We start from the raw sequence: 21476 nt of genomic DNA, 5'->3' as shown, positions 1-21476 counted from the left end.
AAGGATCTGCTTTCAGTTACATGAAAATCCACAGGGTTTGAGGATGTAGGAACTTGAACCTTCTATTTTTATAGTTTTTATTGCTGTGTTGATAAATGATAGAAACGTTTGTCTGGATAAGGGGAAAGCGGTTACTGTAGAGTTTTATTATGCGAAATAATCGCAGTGAAAAGGAAGAAAGGATTCAGAATAATGAGAAAATAACATTTATTTTGATAGCAGATGATCAGGGATTTATGCTCACGACTCCGGAGCCGCTGCTAATGCAGTTTTTATGCCGTTCTGAATGCAAATCATTAAAGCGCTATGCAAATATTAAACCATCAGAATCTGTTTACCGTCATTTAAAGCAGATTTGTAACCAGATTTAACAATGCAAACCGCACATATTATTAAATTGATCATGAAGACCTGATGAGGCTTTGGAATCCATGCCATGCCATGCCATGGTACTTGCTTTGGAATCCATGCCATGTTGCATAATCTTGATATTTATATAAGTATTTTAGGAGTCCGGCTAAAGAGCGAGAGAGCTCCTGAGTCCAAATGTGTTTATTCTCTGCTCATGCAGCTGGATTGTCCGCTGCAGCTTGTACTGAGCAGTGTGAGATCTCAGCAACAGCAGCAGGGAGGAGGGACTCTGAGAAACGGTCAATCAGGCCAGGGGGGCAGAAAATGAATTTAAACTTTAACCATATTGGATTGCACAATCATTCAGAAATATGGATTTTTTTTCATAGTAAGTCCACCAGCCTCACTAGGTCTAATAAATATATTTGATAATGTATGCATTTTCTGTGGTGACAGATCCAGTACTAAAGACAGTGATTCCTTTGGCCACCAAAGATCTGCGCAGACCATGAGGATCCTGCACAGTCCCACTGGACCAAACACCGTAGGATTCCGCTGTGATTCGAGAATCTAAGGCCAATTAAACTGAAGCATTGGGGCTTTTTTTTTTCTTTTTTCGTTTTAATTCCTCCATACCAGTCCAGAGACACGAGCCTTTATATTTAGTGTTAATGTTTCTGGTGCTCTGCATAATCATCCTGTAAGCCACACCCCTTTGGCAAAGAGCATAAAAATGAATGCTAAATAAAAATGGCCGCATCTTTGGTATTGCATGACAGATTTCAAAGAAAAAAAAAAGGAGAAAAAAAAAACAAAACTTGGGAGCAGCTGGAATAAAAATAGGAACGATCATTGCAAACACTGGTCGCTTTTGACCTGGTGACGGCCCCTCTTTAACTCTAGAAAAAAAAGAAGCAAAGGCGTCAGCTCACAGATCGTGGATATTCAGCAGCTGCAAAATAATGGTAAAGACAAGACTTAACATTTATTGAAAAAAAGTTTAAAATTAAGAGGGGATCATAGAATCTGCCAGAGACTCTCCCGGACGGTCAGTTTGACCATTAGTGGAAAAACTCTCAGCCAAAGAGAATCTATCTATTGCTATTTGGATACAATGTTCTGTAAGCTGGATACATCAGTCTCAGCTGCACAGATCTCATTGGTGGTTTGCTACAATGTATCAGTCTGCAGTCCTGGCTGTTTAGCTCGTAGAGCATTGTCTACACAGCATCAGGATAGTCTGGGGTCCACTTCTCAGCCAGAACGGGTCTAGCTGCAGATTTGCATCCTCCGAGGATGGAGTGTTTTCATTTATAGACAGATATCTGGAAAATGGTGAAGAACTGAAAGAACATTAGAAAGTTGTAAGTCTTTTTAGAAAGTTGTAAAACTTTTTTAAAAAGTTGTAAAACTTTTTTAAAAAGTTGTAAAACTTTTTAGAAAGTTGTAAAACTTTTTGGAAAGTTGTAAAACTTTTAATTTCTACATAAATGAAACTTTATTTTCCTAAAACCAGCATGGTAGAAATCACTGGTGAACGCAGACAGACGAGGCCCCTGTGCAAGAACAATAAATGGGCCCTTTGCAGCCCAAGATCTCATCATAATGCACAATTGCTCCTGCTTTGGAGGTGGTCGTGGCCCCTGTGATTGCACCAATGATATGTCCGCCCCTGTAGAAATCTATTGAGGATATCAGTTCTTTGCTTGCTACAATGTGCAAGAAAGAATAGTGTCAGCCAGTAGGGGGCGATCTATTCCCATACATTATGCCTGAGAGGCTCAGTATTTTAGAGATTAAACACTAATGTCCCCATTAATCTCACAGATAAGGGAATTATCTCATTTGTGCATCAGCCTCAGTCCCAGAATGTGATCTATGTAGATATATCTGTGCGTACAGCAGATCCGACAGCCATAAATCTGGTAAATTCACAGCATTGTGTCAGTAGGATAGGACCAATGATCTCCCTGCTTAGTAGCTATTGAACAGGGGTGGTCTGAGACCCCCAGCAGTCATGGGACTAATATAAAGCACCCATGTTGGGGAGAATTCTTCTTGCACATTTCCATAGTTCATGGTTGAGCTGCAGAAGTGAATGCAGTTGGCTGCTCGTGGGCGTCACTGTGCTTGGTCCAGAAATAAAGGGGGCGACCATTGCTCCCCTTCATTCAATGGGGGTCTTCAGTAAGGACTCTCAGAGACATCGCAGATATCATTTGTAGTACTGGTATCACACGTGACCCTTCAAATTTTACGGACCGGATGCAACTGCAACCTTGACTCCCCTTATAGTTATTCCTCCAACCCTTATACTTATTCATTGATGACCTGTCTTAAGGAACCAGGTGGGATCTGCCAAGGATATGATGTCTATGGGGTCTTCCTAAATGCGTATTGATTGAAGAACAAGCCTGCATGGCAATGAGAAGTCAGGAGAGAGATAGCCAGCATCCAGAAACGCTTTCTAGTTCCGCAGCTCGAGCAGTGGCCATGTATAGGAATACCGTAATAAACACTCACTGTGTTATTGTACTAGAGTGTGGGAACTGGGAAAAGGGTCCGCCTAGGCAGCTGCTGCTTATCTCTAGGAGAATCAATGGAATCACACTGGAAAATAGAGAACTGTCCCGTGCATGTTTCGCCGAACCTCAGGGGCTCATCTGGGACCCCTCATATTGGATATATATCAATTAGATGCAGAGAATCATTGTCCCTCTCCCAACCATATGCCATTTGTTGTACTATTGTCTTTTTAAGTGACCCCTCAAAAGTCATACCCCTCTATAACTAGTCCCCCTGTTATAGGAGACTTCATTTCTGGATAGAGTAAGGTATATAGACTGACTGTGCTATGTTTATATTTAGTATAGTGCATAAATAATAAAAAAAAAAACACATTAATTAGAAAAAATCATTTCTGCCTATAACCACCACTAGGAAAATTATCAAAATGTAGGTGTATGTCATGTCACAGTTGCCAGAGATCCCAGGGCTAGGGGCTCCTTCCCTATCCATAAAGCTAGAGGCGCCCTAGATGTCCCTGCTCCCTGGATTACTTCTGATGGTGAAGATGCTGGAGCCACGTACCTTACTGAGCTCAGAAATCAACTCTTATCTTCCACTCCCCCACCCAGGGAAGTGGGAAGCAGCAGTGTATACCAATACACAAACCAGATTAATAGGGGAAGACGTACAGGGATAAATGAAAATGCCAATCATATTAATATGCACTCACAGAGAACAGAGGGGAACACCGAGGAGAAAAGGAATGTAAATGAAATAGGAAAGGGTGAGGATATGCACACAGACATATCACCAAGCCACAGTCTTCTGAGCAACACTCCAAAGGCCTCCTATCAACCAACACCTCCGACTCCACAACCAGGCAGTATTAAGCTAACACTGGCAATCCCAGCTTGCCAGAGGCGAGTATAAACAGCAGAGGGGAGTGGTCAACACTAAACAGCTGTTATTATCCAAGCAGGAAAGCTCCAGGAACTTCAACAGAACAGATTAACTCCTGCAGTGCTAGCAGAAAACTGCACTGTTTAAAAGGAAGGTGAAGTGCTTCTAATCAGTGCAGAAGTGCATGACATCAGACGTGGTCTTCTGGCCCCTATCTGGCACGGTAAACCCTGACAGTGGACACATGAGGACTTGTACTGTTAATATTAGATTACCTGGGAGCCGTATAAAAGTATTCAGATACAGTGAGCTCCCCCTAGTGGTGGCTGCAGGTAGCCAGATATTTACTATGAAATCATAACGCTGTTTAGAGAAATAAGCGATGTGGGGCTATATCACTAAAAAACAGAGTTCTGACCCCTATAAGGATACATTACGAAGTGAATCAGAACAGAATGGTAAACTTTTTAATTAATTAATTAATTAATTAAATTATTATTTTATATAATTATTTATAGTTAATTAAATAATACAATTAATTAAAATAATGGTACAGCTAAACACTAGGCCATCATGGCTAATATCTTTAAATCATGCACAACTTGTGTTATTGGTTTATGGAATGCAGATTTTAAGTGATATGAGGTAGATGTATAAATAGATAGATAGATAATAGATAGATGATAGATAGATAATAGACAGATAGATAGATAGATAGATAGATAGATAGATAGATAGATAGATAGATAGATAGATAATAGATAGATGATAGATAGATGATAGACAGATAGATAGATAGATAGATAGATAGATAGATAGATAGATAGATAGATATAATAGATAGATAATGGATAGATGATAGATGATAGATAGATAATAGATGATAGATAGATGATAGATAGATATAATAGACAGATAATAGATATAATAGATAGATGATAGATTGATAAATAATAGATAGATAATAGATAGATGATAGATAGATAGATAATAGATAGATAGATAGATAGATAGATAGATAGATAAATAATAGATAGATAATAGATAGATAGATGATAGATAATAGATAGATAGATAGATAGATAGATAGATAGATAGATAGATAGATAATTAGATAGATATATAGATAATAGATATATAGATGATAGATAGATAGATAGATAGATAATAGATAATAATAGATATTTAGATAATAGATAGATATTTAGATAACAGATGATAGATAGATAATAGATAGAATAGATAGATAGATAGATAGATAAATAGATAGATAGATAGATAGATAGATAATAGATAGAATAGATAGATAGATAGATAAATAGATAATAGAAAGTCCTTAATTACTATATACTAAATATACACATAAGTTTTGAATGCATCTATAAAAAAAATCTGAATATTACAACCACATTGTAATATCTATCTATCTATCTATCTATCTATCTATCTATCTATCTATCTATCTATCTATCTATCTTTCCACCAGATCTACCTTTGTAGTTCCAGCACAACTATATTATTAAACTCTGTATTACATTGATAGTTATCTCATATATAGATGTTTTGTAATCAAAAGTGTAAACTGCGATAAAGTCTATCTAAAACTTGTATAAAGAATGGGAGTCAGGCCTGTTTGTTCTGTACTGACTCAGGTTTAGAACATCTAATATATAAAATCACAAAAGACAATCGTGTAAAAATAATAATACACATACGAAGGAGCGGATGAAGAAAAAAAAATCTAAAATGTGAAGTCTGTAAATGCACAATTTTATAACTGGATTTAAATAGAAAAACTCTAGACTAGTATTAGAAATACAATGCAAGATTGATCGGTTCAATAAATATTTAACAAACATCATGCTTTCCAGCTCCTCCTGTTGGTACAAATAGGGGGACAGCCATTGTCCTGGGGGGTCACCTTTCCAGATGGTTAATAAATTCTGTCGCAATGCTGCCAAAAATTGTGCAATATGCAACAATCTTTTCTGAGAGGAGAATAGATTAGGCAGATAGATAATAGATAGACAATAAATAGACAGATATTAGATAGATAGATAATAGATAAATAATAGATAGATAATAAATAGATAATAGATACATAATAGATAGATCAGACTTCTACTTCCGTAATAAGGAACATCTGACTCTTTTACCTGAAGACGATATTTATTTCTGTGCTACGTAGATAGAGCTGTACTTAAAAAAAATAGCATAAGATAATAAACATATAATAACATATTCCACCCTCAGTGCACTGGATTTCAAATCTGACATCACCTGGAAGCGTCAAAATGAAAGTTCTGGAATGTCTGAAGTCAATTAAAGCCCAATAATCTAATCCCAAGTCTACATGTATCTTTCGAGGCCAGAAGAGAAGTTTGTTTGCCTCATGTAGGAATTGTTATTGTACTGACAGACCCCGTTCATCTGCGGGGAGGGCAGCGCCAGCAGCGGCTCTGTGTGTCCTAGGCAGCCTGCAGGCCTCATGGACAGTCTGTTGGAGGCGCCATATATCTGGGAGTTATTGGGGGAGTAGCTGCTTTGAGGCACAGACATGTGAGGTGGAGAAGAGGAGTAGGAATAGGTCAGGTTAGAAGACATTGGGTTATTAGATCTGTTCATTAGAGACCCTACACCAGTGGGACTGACTGACTGGGTCTGGAAACAGGAGAGGTCCCCCACTGAGCAGCTGGCCCCCATGTTCTCAAGGTCCCCATTCAACCCAAGGGAGTGATGGTTGAGTTCAGCTCCTGGAGATGGTTGCATCATGGACTGCTGGCTTATCAGGCTGTCTATGCTGAACATTCTGTGCTGACCTTGGGCTGATCCAGCAGGTGCTTGGTAGTGGTGGACCATGGCTGGGTGGTGATGGTGCGATGTTGGGTGCATCTGGTGGTTGTACCCAGATCCCACGCTGGAATACAGGCTGTTTGGGAAGGATGGTCTCCCGGCTGGGGTAGGGGTAAAAGCACTGCTGTTCTGCATGTATCCAGGGTAAGTAGTGATATCTGTCCTCTTGAACCTCTTCCTTCTCCTTAAGAAGCTGCCATTGTCAAACATGTCTTCCGCTGCAGGGTCTAAGGTCCAATAGTTTCCTTTACCAGGATGTCCAGGTTCCCTGGGAATTTTCACAAAGCAGTCGTTGAGAGTCAAGTTGTGTCTGATGGAATTTTGCCATTTCTTGGAGTTTTCTCTGTAGAAGGGGAACCTTTCCATGATGAATTTGTAAATCCCACCCAAGGTGAGCTTCCTCTCTGGAGAGTTGGCTATGGCCATTGCAATCAGGGCTATGTAGCTGTAGGGTGGTTTCCCCCTTTGGACTGGACGTTTCCTTCTCCTTCCACCAGATGTTTGGGTGTGTTCCTCATGTTGTCCAGGATTGATCTCCTCCATGGGACTGCAGCTCCCTTTGGGCTCAGACTTGATGGCAACTCCTTCCTTGGCCCTGACTGAGCCGGGTGACTCCATGGAGAGGTTGGTGGAGCTCCCCATAGAGCTGGAAGCCTCATTGGGGGAAGGCTGAGGGTCCACAGTCATGGTGCACATGCCCGAATAGTAGGAGAAATTTGCCAAATTCATAAACAAAACCCTCTGTGATTCCCCTCAGTAAATGTCATCTGGGTCCTCTGCAGACAGACCAGGTGCTGCTCTGCCTCCTCCGACCTGTCTTATATATCACAGGGAAAAAAAAGTCCTGGCACCTCCCAAAGCTCCAACACAAAGTCAAAGCCACTAATGACAAGGCCCACCCTGGCCAGCCCCCCAGATGGCCCCAGTCCTGGGACTGCACCCTGTCCCTGAGCATCAGCTGCTACTACCCTTGTGGAGGAACTACAAATCCCTGCATGCCTTGTACACAACATATTCAGATCTATTCCAAAAGCCGGGTGCAGGGAGTCGGCTAAACCGCTATTCCGATGTATAAGGTGGCACAAGAACCTGAGTGAGCGGAATTATTACATGCAGGAAATTACATGGCAGATGTAACATTTATTCTAAGATCGCAGCAATCAGGCGGGTGAATCTAACATCGCCTGCAGATCAAAAATAAAAAAAACTCAAGGAATCCATGGAATTAATCCAGCAGAAAATGTGCAGTAAATGCAAGAAGCAAGTGCAAGGTTTGGACCATCTGTGTGTCTGCTCTATAGACATATATTATAGAATTAGTATATTACATGTTTATTTTCGTATATTTTAATTCCAGTTCGTCTCAAGCTGTAAAAAGGTTTTTGTTTATAATATATTTTTTTATTTATATAAAACCAACATATTCCATGTACAGACAGCAAAGACGTTACAGAGAATTGCATGTGATTATTATTAGTAGTAGTAGTAATAGTAGTGTGAGTAAATATTGCAAACAATCAAATAAAATATTGTAAAAAAAAAATCAAATTATTATACTGTCAGTTAAAACATGATAGAGTATATACAGTTGTTTGATTTTATATTTTCTTTAATATATATTGATTCTAAATGTAAAAAAAAGTCACATTATTTGAAATGTAACTAATCAATGTAAACATTTAAATTATGTAAATATTATTTATTAATAATGTTCCTATCCCTAGGTGTATATGGTACACCCTGTGAACTCATATTAGTAAGATATAAACATAGATTGATAGATAGATAATAGATAGAAAGAAACATGGATAAAAGATAGATAAATAAATATTAAATAGATAGATAATAGATTGATAAATAGAATGATAGATAATGAATAGATAGATATTAGATAATAGATAGATAGATGATAGATTGATAGGTAATAAATAGATATTAGATAGATAGATAATAGATAGATAATAGATGGATAAATAGAATGATTGATAGATAGATAATAGATAGATATTAGATAATAGATAGATAAATAGAATGATAGATAGATAATAGATAGATAGATAGATAGATAGATAGATAGATAGATAGATAGATAGATATTAGATAATAGATAGATAATAGATACATAGATATTTGATAGATAGATAGATGATAGATAATAAATAGATAGATAGAAGATAGATAGATAGATAGATAGATAGAATGATAGATATTTGATAGATAGATAGATAGATGATAGATAGATAGATAGATAGATAGATAGATAGATAGATAGATAGATAGATAGATAGATAGATAGGTAGATAGATAGATAGAATGATAGATAGATAGATAGATAGATAGATAGATAGATAGATAGATAGATAGATATTTTAATGAATCTCCAATCAGGATAAGAGATCTAGTGGGTTAACAGATGAGAGATCCTGATAGCTGGATTACTGGCTTTATTGGCAGCTCCTCCTCGGGGAATGTTAATTAGTATTTCAGGTAATCAGGGTATTATTTATTTGGGGGGGGGCAGGAGGCTACATACCTGTGTAATTACATCTGTTATCTGTGCTCAGCCACCATTGCTGTCCTGAGAGCACACAGCTATTTGTGCAGGTCCTGGAGAGTCCTTACTCTCTATACTGGCGCCTTCCTTCTGTAATACAGATGTATAACCAATCCTATTGCTCTACATTATCATGTTATAGATCCATCATCGCATTCACACATCCATTTATTTACAGATCACTGAGTCCAATTTTCATCCGTTTTTGCGGATCTGACTCGGACGGACACTCAAGTTTATGGGGTTTTGAGAAAAACAGAAGGAAAACAGAAGACATTTTTTTTTCATGTATTTTTCGTCCATTTTTACTTGATCCATTGCTAAGTGTCGGCGCGATGAATAAAGTTATGACATTTTTTGCCTCCTGCAATTTTTAAATACAGATGAGAACAAAAAAAAATCATGCAAAACGGATGAGAATTTCCACGTGGGAGGGAAATGGTCTGGGAATGTTTTTTCTCCTATGCACAGAGAACGGACGTCTGAAAGTGACCAATATAAGACTAATAAAGAATAATAATAATAGGCTAATAAAAATGAAAAATGTGCTTCTATCAAAGCAGCTAAAAGAAGATGGAACAGCTGCCCAATGCCAATCATTTGGTTGATCTTTGCCGTTTCTCTACTTTCTTTGCACCAGTTTTGATAAGTCTCCCCCATAGTTTATTGCTCTCGTCATCTTCATATTTTGCCTATTTTATATTTTTTTTCTATGCAACAATAAAACTTGTTAGAAAAACTGATCTTCTCTGTGTGTTATATTGCAGAGAGTGTGCATCCATGACCGGGCCAGTACGAGAGGGAGGCCCGCCAACACTAGCAGCCATTTCAGCTGGACGTGTACCCAAAGACGCACATTCAGTTGAAATGTATTGCATCATAGGACGCATGGCAGTGATGAGGGACATATAATACTGGAAGGGGCTCAGGATGAGGACATTATACCAGGACGTGGCACATATATTACTGAAATGGGTCCAGAATGGGAGGCATTATACCAGGATGAGGGACATACAGTACAGACTAAAAGTTTGGGCACAACCTCTCATTTAAAGATTTTTCTGTATTTTCATGACTATGAAAATTGTACATTCACACTGAAGGCATCAAAACTATGAATTAACACATGTGGAGTCATATACTTAACAAAAAAGTGTGAAACAACTGAAAATATGTCTTATATTCTAGATTCTTCAAAGTAGCCACCTTTTGCTTTGATGACTGCTTTGCACACTCTTGGCATTCTCTTGTTGAGCTTCAAGAGGTAGTCACCGGGAATGGTTTTCACTTCACAGGTGTGACCTGTCAGGTTTAATAAGTGGGATTTCTTGCCTTATAAATGGGGTTGGGACCATCAGTTGTGTTCTGCAGAAGTCTGGTGGATACACAGCTGATAGTCCTACTGAATAGACTGTTAGAATTTGTATTATGGCAAGAAAAAAGCAGCTAAGTAAAGAAAAACAAGTGGCCATCATTACTTTAAGAAATGAAGGTCATCAGTCCGAAAAATTGGGAAAACTTTGAAAGTGTCCCCAAGTGCAGATGCAAAAACCATCAAGCGCTACAAAGAAACTGGCTCACATGAGGACTGCCCCAGGAAAGGAAGACCAAGAGTCACCTCTGCTTCTGAAGATAAGTTTATCCGAGTCACCAGCCTCAGAAATCGCAGGTTAACAGCAGCTCAGATTAGAGACCAGGTCAATGCCACACAGAGTTCTAGCAGCAGACACATCTCTACAACAACTGTTAAGAGGAGACTTTGTGCAGCAGGCCTTCATGGTAAAATAGCTGCTAGGAAACCACTGCTAAGGACAGCAGAAGAGACTTGTTTGGGCTAAAGAACACAAGGAATGGACATTAGACCAGTGGAAATCTGTGCTTTGGTCTGATGAGTCCAAATTTGAGATCTTTGGTTCCAACCACCGTGTCTTTGTGCGACGCAGAAAAGGTGAATGGATGGACTCTACATGCCTGGTTCCCACCGTGAAGCATGGAGGAGGAGGTGTGATGGTGTGGGGGTGCTTTGCTGGTGACACTGTAGGGGATTTATTCAAAACTGAAGGCATACTGAACCAGCATGGCTACCACAGCATCTCGCAGCGGCATGCTATTCCATTCGGTTTGCGTTTAGTTGGACCATCATTTATTTTTCAACAGGACAATGACCCCAAACACACCTCCAGGCTGTGTAAGGGCTATTTGACCAAGAAGGAGAGTGATGGGGTGCTACGCCAGATGACCTGACCTCCACAGTCACCAGACCTGAACCCAATCGAGATGGTTTGGGGTGAGCTGTACCGCAGAGTGAAGGCAAAAGGGCCAACAAGAGCTAAGCATCTCTGGGAACTCCTTCAAGATTGTTGGAAGACCATTCCTGGTGACTACCTCTTGAAGCTCATCGAGAGAATGCCAAGAGTGTGCAAAGCAGTCATCAACGCAAACGGTGGCTACTGTGAAGAACCTAGAATATAAGACATAATTTCAGTTGTTTCACACTTTTTTGTTAATTTTGTTAATTATATTATTCCACATGTGTTAATTCATAGTTTTGATGTCTTCAGTGTGAATGTACAATTTTCATAGTCATGGAAATACAGAAAAATCTTTAAATGAGAAGGTGTGTCCAAACTTTTGGTCTGTACTGTACATATCTCGAAGGGGCTCAAGATGAGGGACATTATACCATGAAGTGGGACATATATTACTGAAAGGGGCCCAGGATGGAGACATTATAACAGGACGTGGGACATTATACCAGGAAAAGGCCCAGGTTGGAGGACATTATACCTGGAAGGTGCCGGGATGGAGACATTATACGTGGATAGGGGACATTATACCAGGAAAAGGCCCAGGAAGAGACCAGAATGGAGGATATTATTATAGGAAGGAGTCAGAATAGGGGACATTATTACAGGAATAGGCCAGGATTGGGGACAGTATTACAGGAAAGAGGCACCGGATGGGGACATTTTTACAGGATGGGGGACATTGTTACATGAGAGAGTGATCAAGTACGTCTTCAGAGAAGGAAAACTATAAGGGCTCAAGCATTTGACGAACATGCACATGAAGGCCCAGGTCAAAATTGTATATCTAGCTATGCCACTGGGTGCAGCCCCTTTAATTAGCCAAGATTCTAACACCAGTTTATCTCATAATTATGCCGTGTCCTATAGATTGCCTATTAATATTGTAAAGCTGGAAAACTTTTTTTAAGGAGTCCTCTAGTTGACCTGGAGGCTGCAGGTCATGTTATGCCATGGACCTCCAGACACTGCCTCAATGCCTTAAAGGAGTTGTCTGCTAATGTTTTTATCTTTTTGAAAGGTCATGGTGGTCTTAAAATAATTTTTAAAAAAGATCCTCGTCTATCTTACCCCCGTATTGTTCCCCATGTCCCCACTGACATCATTAAGAAAACTAGGAGAACGTCTCTTCCTGCCATTGAGTGGAAGCTGCAGGCAATTGATGCCCCTTTCCGGAAGAGGAAGCGAGGAGACCGGTGGGGAACACAGAGAACGCAACCAGTCAAGTTTGCAAATACTTAGGTATAAGCTACCACTTAGTAAGAACTCTTACAGTCATTGACCTGTCCAAAGAAAAGGTGGCACCTCTTGCCTTGATGGCCATATTTTTGGATCGGATCCTATTATTTGGGCACTGTATGGTACCTCAATAAAAGGTGTAGTCACTCCAATGGAATGACTACATTTCCATGAAAGGACAAAGAAGAACCATCATGTAATGAGCTCATTGCCTCTTGACTCCTCACTTTCTAGTCCATGAATCGCTTTACCAGGATTTTCCTGTTCCGGGTCACTGACTTATTGGTCTGTAGAGACGTGACAGGTTCCTCTCTTTATCCACCTCATCAGGAAGCTTGCTGCTCAGGTTTATGGCGTGAGGGTCATTTCATGGCGACATCTGACCTGAGATTTCTGTAATCTTTCTACTGACACCATGAATGACTTACACCTACCGATACATAGGAGTCACATAGGGAACAGTTTCATCCGGGCCCTTCCAGTGCTATCCAGGCAGTGACATCATACGTAACACACTATGATGTCACCATGTATGATACTTCACTACACATGAATATTGCATGTGGCAAAATATAGTGTAACCTCTGGATAGAACGAGTATAACTTGGTAAAGGTTCTACTTGAAGCTTGAGGGTCGCACCCACCATGTGCCGCTTATAATTCTAGCTTCTACTTAGATGGCAAGGTACACGGGACCCATTGGCAGACACAGATAGAAAAGGGCCCCAGTGCAAGAACAATATATGGGCCCTTTGCAGCCCAATAGCTCCTCATAATGCACAATTCCACCAGTGTTGGAGCTGGAAATGGGCCCCCACACCTCTCGAACCCTTGTACAGCTGCACAGCTGGCACCAATGGTATTTCTGCCCCTGCTGGAACCTCTCAGGCGCCAGGCAGATGTGGGACTGTTGCCTCTGCACCTCCGATCACGCTACAGATCTGCAATAAATCAGTCGGTCTGAGTCTCAATACATATTAGTGTAGCGCCCCCACTGCCGCAGGGCCGAGGGGTACCCGGTACCGGGCCTCTACAGTCTCTGCTCTGGGGTTGTCACGGTGGCTAGGCCCCGGTCTGTGACCCTGCCGTGGGGCGCACAGTGTAGAGATGTGGATAGATGAATGATATTAGTGATGCTGTAGTGGTGCGGTGCAGGTCGCAGGAAATAACGAAGACACTAGGTTGCAGTCTCTTTACCTCTTTACTGAAGGTCTCTGGGTCCTCAGTCCAGAACACGGTTCACCAGGCTGCGCAAGTCCGGCCGGTCCAATGGCACCTCCAGAGTTCTCTTCACAGGTGGAAATCTGTGCCTTCCTTCTAGCGCTATGTGTTGCGGTCCTTCCCTGCTGTGCTTACGGAAAGTCCCCACAACGGTTGTGTCTGTTTCTTAAGTTCCCTCACAACTCGATTAGATGATGTTCTGCTAATCCTCCGTCCCTCCCTGATGTTCTGGTTGGGACGGCACCCGTTTGACGGGTAGGCTCGGAGCTCTTCCGGGACCCTAGAGTCGCCCCTCTCCACAAGTTGCCCCCCAAGACTGCATAGGTGATTTAAGTGAGACAGCCCGCCTTAGACTGACTGTCCTGCCGCTGTTTAGAGTATTGCTTGAAGCTAGATATTATGATACTCCCTCGGCGTTCCGGCCACCGGTAGTGCGCCTCAGTAGGATGTTGCCTCGGTCTTACAGCACGACTCCTACTGGTATTTCTCCTCTTGCTCTGATCTCGTTTCTCACTCAGCACAATCTATCTCGCTTCTAATCCTTCCTTGGGCACCGCCGCTATCCTGAGCAGGCACGGTCCCGATACGTTCGTTCAAGTTGCCAAGCCTCTGTCAGGATCCCACCCCTGACAGAGACCCTACTGTATCTTCCCCCGCAACACCCTCTGCCACAAGGTGTTGCCTGGTTCCAACCCAGTCAGCTTTCTGATCTAACTTCCTGCCTGACCCCCAGTTTACCCACTATGGTGGGGAGTGGCCTAGTGAATAGAACCCTTAGCTCCCCCCGGAGGCCCGACTGTGAAATGTATTGGTGTCTGTGATACCTGATCAGATGAACTCCTTCAGTGCCATCAAACGTACCATAGCTCCCCTTAGTGGCAGAGCCACAGTACAGCAACGACCAGGACTCTGGGGCGCTGCACTAGACCCTCAGCTGAACCCGTCGATATTGGTGGGTTCTGCCAACATTATTCTAATATGAATGGATGTTCATTGTGTGGCACCCCAAGAGTCTGGTTGTCACAGTGGCAATGCCTCCCTCACGGGGTGATGTCATGCCTGGAAGCAAAGAGGGATCCCCTTACCAGGTAATACCAGCATCCAACACTTCCCTGACTCCAGACCAGAAAGGGGAGCTCTAACACCCGGTTTCAGGGGAGCTTCCCTATAAGTTCTGGCCTGGAGGCGGGGTTAGTCAGTGTGTGAGTCCGAGAGAGAGAGGAGAGAAGTTGAGGAGAACCTGGGGAGTGGAGCTGTGACCAAGCTCACCCCAGAACAGAGCGCTGACAAAGGACGCCAGAGTCCTTGGCTGTGCAGGTGCTGTATACCCCGACAGCCGCATCTGGAGGGCAGGGAACTGCAAGTTTCCTGGCCACACCGAACACCCGGAGGCACCACAGCAGGCCAAGAGCCCAGAACTGCCAGTGAAAAGACAGTGCCCGTGATAGGCTCATGCTGTCTGCCATGCAGGTTAGGAGGAACTTATGCAGAGCTTCAGGCAGCAAGGACCTGAGAAAACAGCGCAGAAGGAAGGCCTTCGAACCCACCTGGCTAGGTGGATCCTAAGTTGCTTCTAGGCTGCCCAGACCCCAACATCACTTGTTACCCGTGCCCCGGACTGCGCCTGCAATCAACAAGTAAAGGTAAAGGAAACTGCAATCCTTGTGTCCTCCAGTCATTTCCCGCACCCTCAGTTCTGCACCTCATCATCTACAATCCCTTACCAACTGTACCGATAGCCCTGGGGCCCAGCTGCACCTGTGGGGAGCAGAACCATCCCAGCTGCGTCACAATCGGCCCCAGCGATCCCCTTAAGCAGCGTCGGCCATCCATTGCTGAACACCACAGGTGGCGTCACGAACTAACTCCCTATAGACTTTATTTCCCCTTCATTTCATTAATTTTATTGGACGCCCAGGGCCACGGACCGGGTCACTGCTGCCGTGACCACCCCCTGAAGAACCGTCAGACCCGGCCCGGCTCACGGTCCTAGCAGGCGCTCCAATTGCCGATATTGATAATACAACCCTTGGATCAATATCGGACAAGTCTGCTCACTTTTTGCTTGGTCCGACCAAAAAATTGGACACATGAACAGCCCCAAAGACTGTAATAGGTATGAGTGCTATCTGTGCAAAATGGATGGAAGTCATGCAGGAAGAACGGACGTCGGGTATGAGCCATTAACGCTGCATTCATGGCCAGGATAGCAGGTAATTAATGATTTTTCAGGTAACCCTAACTACATCCATTGAGCAATACTTTCACCCCTGTCCGGTACGTTTACTGTCAAAAGTCCTGAGTCCTGCAATGGTCAGGTGAACAGACAGGACGCCCCCCATACACTTACCATATCAGTCTGATAGTTTGTAACAAGTTAGTTCCTTTGTGTCGATTGTTTATTTTCACATTTTTCTTTGGTAATGTGTCTGCTGCCGGCAAAGTTAGTGCTAATTACCTGCAAAGAGGATAAGTGTTTGTTGCCCGGGGCTTTAGCGAACTGTCTCTGGCCATTTCCACAGTTTTCCATCAGATGGACACTAATCTCCCTATTAGCAGAAGACCCCTGGACACAATGACCTGTGAATCCATCATTAAGGAGCATCATGTCTGACACCTTCAGCCAACCTCACCCATCTTCAATCTGCCCAGGAAAGTGTCCTAGATTAACCCTTTTGGTGCTGAAACATTACGAAAAAAACCATAGAAGGTGCAGTTTGACCTACGTAGGGTTTATTGCGGGAGGCCCCAAGTTTTCGTTCCTCTAAAAGCACCGCGACGTTAGTAGGCAAAGGAGAGGAGGACGATCATCATGACTATCCTGGCCTTCTCTCCTACAGAGAACTACTAATGCTCCAGGCTCAAAAACTCATCATCAGGGTGTGCGGGATATTAGACAGAACTGGTCCTGCACAGGTAATTTTTATTGTCACCTTTTAAAGGTTGTTGCTCTTTTTTTTGTGATGTTGAACTCAAAATCTGCAAAAAAAAAAAAAAAAGTTAAATTAAATGATAAAATTCTGGATCCCCCTATTTGAAGTTTATAATTTTGCTGCATACACTATATACATTGTAATCAATGATGAAGCAGTATTCAGTGTGCTCCTCGGCTCCCTCTAGTGGTGGACTCTTTAGGAATAACTTTTAGAAATGTTTAGGAAACAATAACATAGGTAACTTACCTATACACAGTACAGACCAAAAGTTTGGACACATCTTCTCAATTAAAGATTTTTCTGTATTTTCATGACTATGAAAATTGTACATTCACACTGAAGGCATCAAAACTATGAATTAACACATGTGGAATTATATACTTAACAAAAAAGTGTGAAACAACTGAAAATATGTCTTATATTCTAGGTTCTTCAAAGTAGCCACCTTTTGCTTTGATGACTGCTTTGCACACTCTTGGCATTCTCTTGATGAGATTCAAGAGGTAGTCACCGGGAATGGTCTTCAATTCACAGGTCTGCCCTGTCAGGTTTAATAAGTGGGATTTCTTGCCTTATAAATGGGGTTGGGACCATCAGTTGTGTTGAGCAGAAGTCTGGTGGATACACAGCTGATAGTCCTACTGAATAGACTGTTAGAATTTGTATTATGGCAAGAAAAAAGCAGCTAAGTAAAGAAAAACGAGTGGCTATCATTACTTTAAGAAATGAAGGTCAGTCAGTCCGACAAATTGGGAAAACTTTGAAAGTGTCCCCAAGTGCAGTGGCAAAAACCATCAAGCGCTACAAAGAAACTGGCTCACATGAGGACCGCCCCAGGAAAGGAAGACCAAGAGTCACCTCTGCTTCTGAGGATTCGTTTATCCGAGTCACCAGCCTCAGAAATTGCAGGTTAACAGCAGCTCAGATTAGAGACCAGGTCAATGCCACACAGAGTTCTAGCAGCAAACACATCTCTACAACTGTTAAGAGGAGACTTTGTGCAGCAGGCCTTCATGGTAAAATAGCTGCTAGGACACCACTGCTAAGGACAGGCAACAAGCAGAAGAGACTTGTTTGGGCTAAAGAACACAAGGAATGGACATTAGACCAGTGAAAATCTGTGCTTTGGTCTGATGAGTCCAAATTTGAGATCTTTGGTTCCAACCACCGTGTCTTTGTGCAACGCAGAAAAGGTGAACGGATGGACTCTACATGCCTGGTTCCCACCATGAAGCATGGAGGAGGAGGTGTGATGGTGTGGGGGTGCTTTGCTGGTGACACTGTTGGGGATTTATTCAAAATTGAAGGCATACTGAACCAGCATGGCTACCACAGCATCTTGCAGCGGCATGCTATTCCATCCGGTTTGCGTTTAGTTGGACCATCATTTATTTTTCAACAGGACAATGACCCCAAACACACCTCCAGGCTGTGTAAGGGCTATTTGACCAAGAAGGAGAGTGATGGGGTGCTATGCCAGATGACCTGGCCTCCACAGTCACCAGACCTGAACCCAATCGAGATGGTTTGGGGTGAGCTGGACCGCAGAGTGAAGGCAAAAGGGCCAACAAGTGCTAAGCATCTCTGGGAACTCCTTCAAGATAGTTGGAAGACCATTCCCGGTAACTACCTCTTAAAGCTCATCAAGAGAATACCAAGAGTGTGCAAAGCAGTCATCAAAGCAAAAGGTGGCTACTTTGAAGAACCTAGAATATAAGACATATTTTCAGTTGTTTCACACTTTTTTGTTAAGTATATAATTCCACGTGTGTTAATTCATAGTTTTGATGCCTTCAGTGGGAATTTACAATTTTTATAGTCATGAAAATACAGAAAAATCTTTAAATGAGAAGGTGTGTCCAAACTTTTGGTCTGCACGATATATATATATATATATATATACAGTGCAGAAGTTCTGTGTTCCTCAATCACTTTGAGAGGCCTCGTTCCCAAATTAACAAAACCTAAAACCAAACGGCATAAAGAAAATGGATCCAGATGGAGGGTGAAGTGAAGACGCAGATCCATAAGCAGCTGTGTCCAGGAAATAAATGCAAGCGCTACTCCACTTTTCCTTTCTGCAAGTTTTGATAGTTTTCTCCTAATGTGTTTACTTAGAGTAGGACCCAGGGGAATAAACACAAACAAGAGCTTCTACCTTCGGTGATCTTTAAATCCCTCAGTCATGTCATCAGGCATAACAAAGTATATCAGCTTTGCCTTAAAAGTTCCTTTAAATGAAATATGTCATCAGAATTTTCTACCCCATATGGAAGCATCATGATGTAGGGACAGAGACCCTGATTCCAGTGATGTGTCACATACTGTCCTGCTTAGTGTAATTTTGATAAAATCCCTGCTTAGATCTAACTTTTCTCCAAATGCTGAACTCTGTATAACCCCACCCACGCTACTGATTGGCAGCATTCTATGTACACTGCGCATAGGCAGAAAGCAACCCAGTGTTGGGGAGGTGTGGTTGGATAACACTACGGAATTCTCAGGGGAGCAGCGGAAAAAAATAACAGCCAAACTGGCCACTTTTGACCTAGTGACACGTCCTTGTCAAGCTCTCGGGTCGCAGCCGCGATCTGTGCCCCTCCTATAGCTGCAGGTAGAGGGGCACTGACTGCTGGGCCATGAGCTAACGCCATTATGAACTTTGCCTTTTTGTATAAATCGGACAAAAAAATATTTCTGATTGAAGAATTAGATATTTTCTTTCTCATTTTTGTAACGTAATATCATATCTACACGTCCTCCTACGCAGGGAGCCTGTGCGGCCCCCCCGGTGCGAGCCCCCTGGGTAATGTTGTGTTTGTCAGCAGACGGCAAACGATTTTCTGGGTCAAGATCTAAAGAAGAAAGATAAACACAATTATTCTGTCTCCTGTTATTTACTATGTAGTCGAGATGTCAAAATATTATGTAATGCAAGTTCTGAGACACAGGTATATACCGTATACATAGATATAGTGGCGCAATGCGAAGAAAATATGCAAGGATTTAACTCCTTTACGACACTGCAAATATCTGTTTTTGTGTTTCCATTTTTTCCTCCCCTTCGTCCCAGGACAATAAGTTATTTATTTTTCCGTCTACATAGACATCCAGGGGCTCGTTTTTTGCAGGACGAGTTCTACTCTTGAATGGCACCATTCACTATACCATATAGTGTACTGGAAAATGTGGAAAAAAATTCAAAGTGGGATGAAATTGCGAAAAAAAAACTTAATTTCGATATTGTTTTTTGGGAATTGTTTTTACGCTGTACATTTTGTGGCAAAAATGACCATGCGATACGATTCTGGTCATCAGTATAACAAATATTTCCATTTTTTTAAAATTATTTTAGTGGCGAAAAAAAAAAAAGAAGTTTCCCCCAAAAAAATTTGGGAGGGCTGAGTTACCGTTTTCCAAGACCCATAACGTTTTTAATTTTTCGGTCAATGGAGCCGTGTCATGGCTGGTTTATTGCGGGGGCGAGACAATGTTTTTATTGATACTATTTTGGGATCAATGTGACTTTATTTATTTATTTATTTATTTTTACACTCGCTCATCACTAATTACTAGTCATCCACGAAATTCCTTGCCACCAATGCATCACTCGGTGGATATATCCTATATGGCAGCAGACCTTAAAATGGTCATTATTTTTTTACTAAAACTTTGCATAAATTAATAGTACAAGCAAATATAAGAAACTTTGTAATATATCTTATCAGAGAAATTTTCTTCTTTATCCGCTTATGAGACACTTTTTCTCCACCTCCTCCCTAGTTCCTGAACTCTATCATTCGCTCTGAAAAAATTGCTAAAAAGCTGTCCTGCTCAGATTACAGCTGCCTATTGAAGTCTATGGAGAGGGGAGAAGTAAAAAAATACTGCTGCTTGCTAATAAATGTTTATCTCACCTCCAGTGCTGGATTCACAGCTACACTGCTCAGTCCTGCTGTATGACATCTTCCATGCTGTCCTTACAGGAATCCCTAGTGTCTGTGTGTGCTGTGTATGGGAGACATCCATAGTAGCTAGTCTTTATCCACTATCTCAGGAAAAAAAATACTACTTTTTTTTTGCTGCAGTCGCAACATTTTTGCTGCAATTTTCGAAAATCATTGCATTTTTACAACAAATGCAGCAAAAAAAAGTGTGCGAACGCAGCCTCAAAGTCAGGATAGGCAACAGAAGCTTGATTTAGCTTACATGGGACTGTCTAGACTGGATGCAATTGTAACAAACCCTAAGCTGTATTAGATTTTCTTTTAGCCGCCAACAAGAATGTTCTCATTCACTGACAGCAAGCAGAGGAGCTCATTGTACCCAGACATTCTCATCTCAGCAGCTTGGACTCAGCTTCCGGTAAGGACTCATCATTCCCTGATGCCGGCAAAGTGAATGATAATCCTGGGAGTCTCATGCACACGTTTCTTATTTGTGCCGTGCAGATTTGGCGCAGCTATAAATCCGCAGTATGTCAATTTTTTCAGCGTTCTTACAGCAGATTTCACCCATACTAAGGAGTGGGGGGAAAAAACTGCGCCAAAAACGCATGTAAAAAAAAACGAAGCAAAAACGGGCCTATTTTCCGCAGCATTTTTCTTG

The 21476-nt window shown here is 41.8% G+C and overlaps 1 protein-coding gene and 1 long non-coding RNA gene across 2 annotated transcripts in view; one reads left to right on the top strand and one right to left on the bottom strand.

The window, feature by feature from the left end:
* Positions 1 to 9896, top strand: part of LOC143788621 (uncharacterized) — a 67067-nt gene extending 57171 nt beyond the window's left edge. Inside the window, exon 3 of the long non-coding RNA XR_013218686.1 lies at positions 9345 to 9896. This is a non-coding gene — a long non-coding RNA (uncharacterized LOC143788621). The remainder of the gene's footprint in view (positions 1 to 9344) is intronic.
* On the bottom strand, positions 5569 to 7388 carry LOC143787286 (forkhead box protein E4-like). Its single transcript, XM_077275866.1, has one exon. The coding sequence runs from the start codon at positions 7339 to 7341 to the stop codon at positions 6109 to 6111; it is 1233 nt and encodes a 410-aa protein (XP_077131981.1). The 5' UTR covers positions 7342 to 7388; the 3' UTR covers positions 5569 to 6108.
* Positions 9897 to 21476: the final 11580 nt, after the last annotated feature.

This window comes from Ranitomeya variabilis, chromosome 8 (genome assembly GCF_051348905.1).
Source record: "Ranitomeya variabilis isolate aRanVar5 chromosome 8, aRanVar5.hap1, whole genome shotgun sequence".
Lineage (NCBI taxonomy): Eukaryota > Metazoa > Chordata > Amphibia > Anura > Dendrobatidae > Ranitomeya > Ranitomeya variabilis.
This window is presented reverse-complemented; position numbering and strand designations above follow the sequence as displayed.

Excerpts from the sequence above, each read along its gene's own strand:
- LOC143787286 (XM_077275866.1), bottom strand. The coding sequence starts at position 7,341 with ATGAATTTGGCAAATTTCTCCTACTATTCGGGCATGTGCACCATGACT.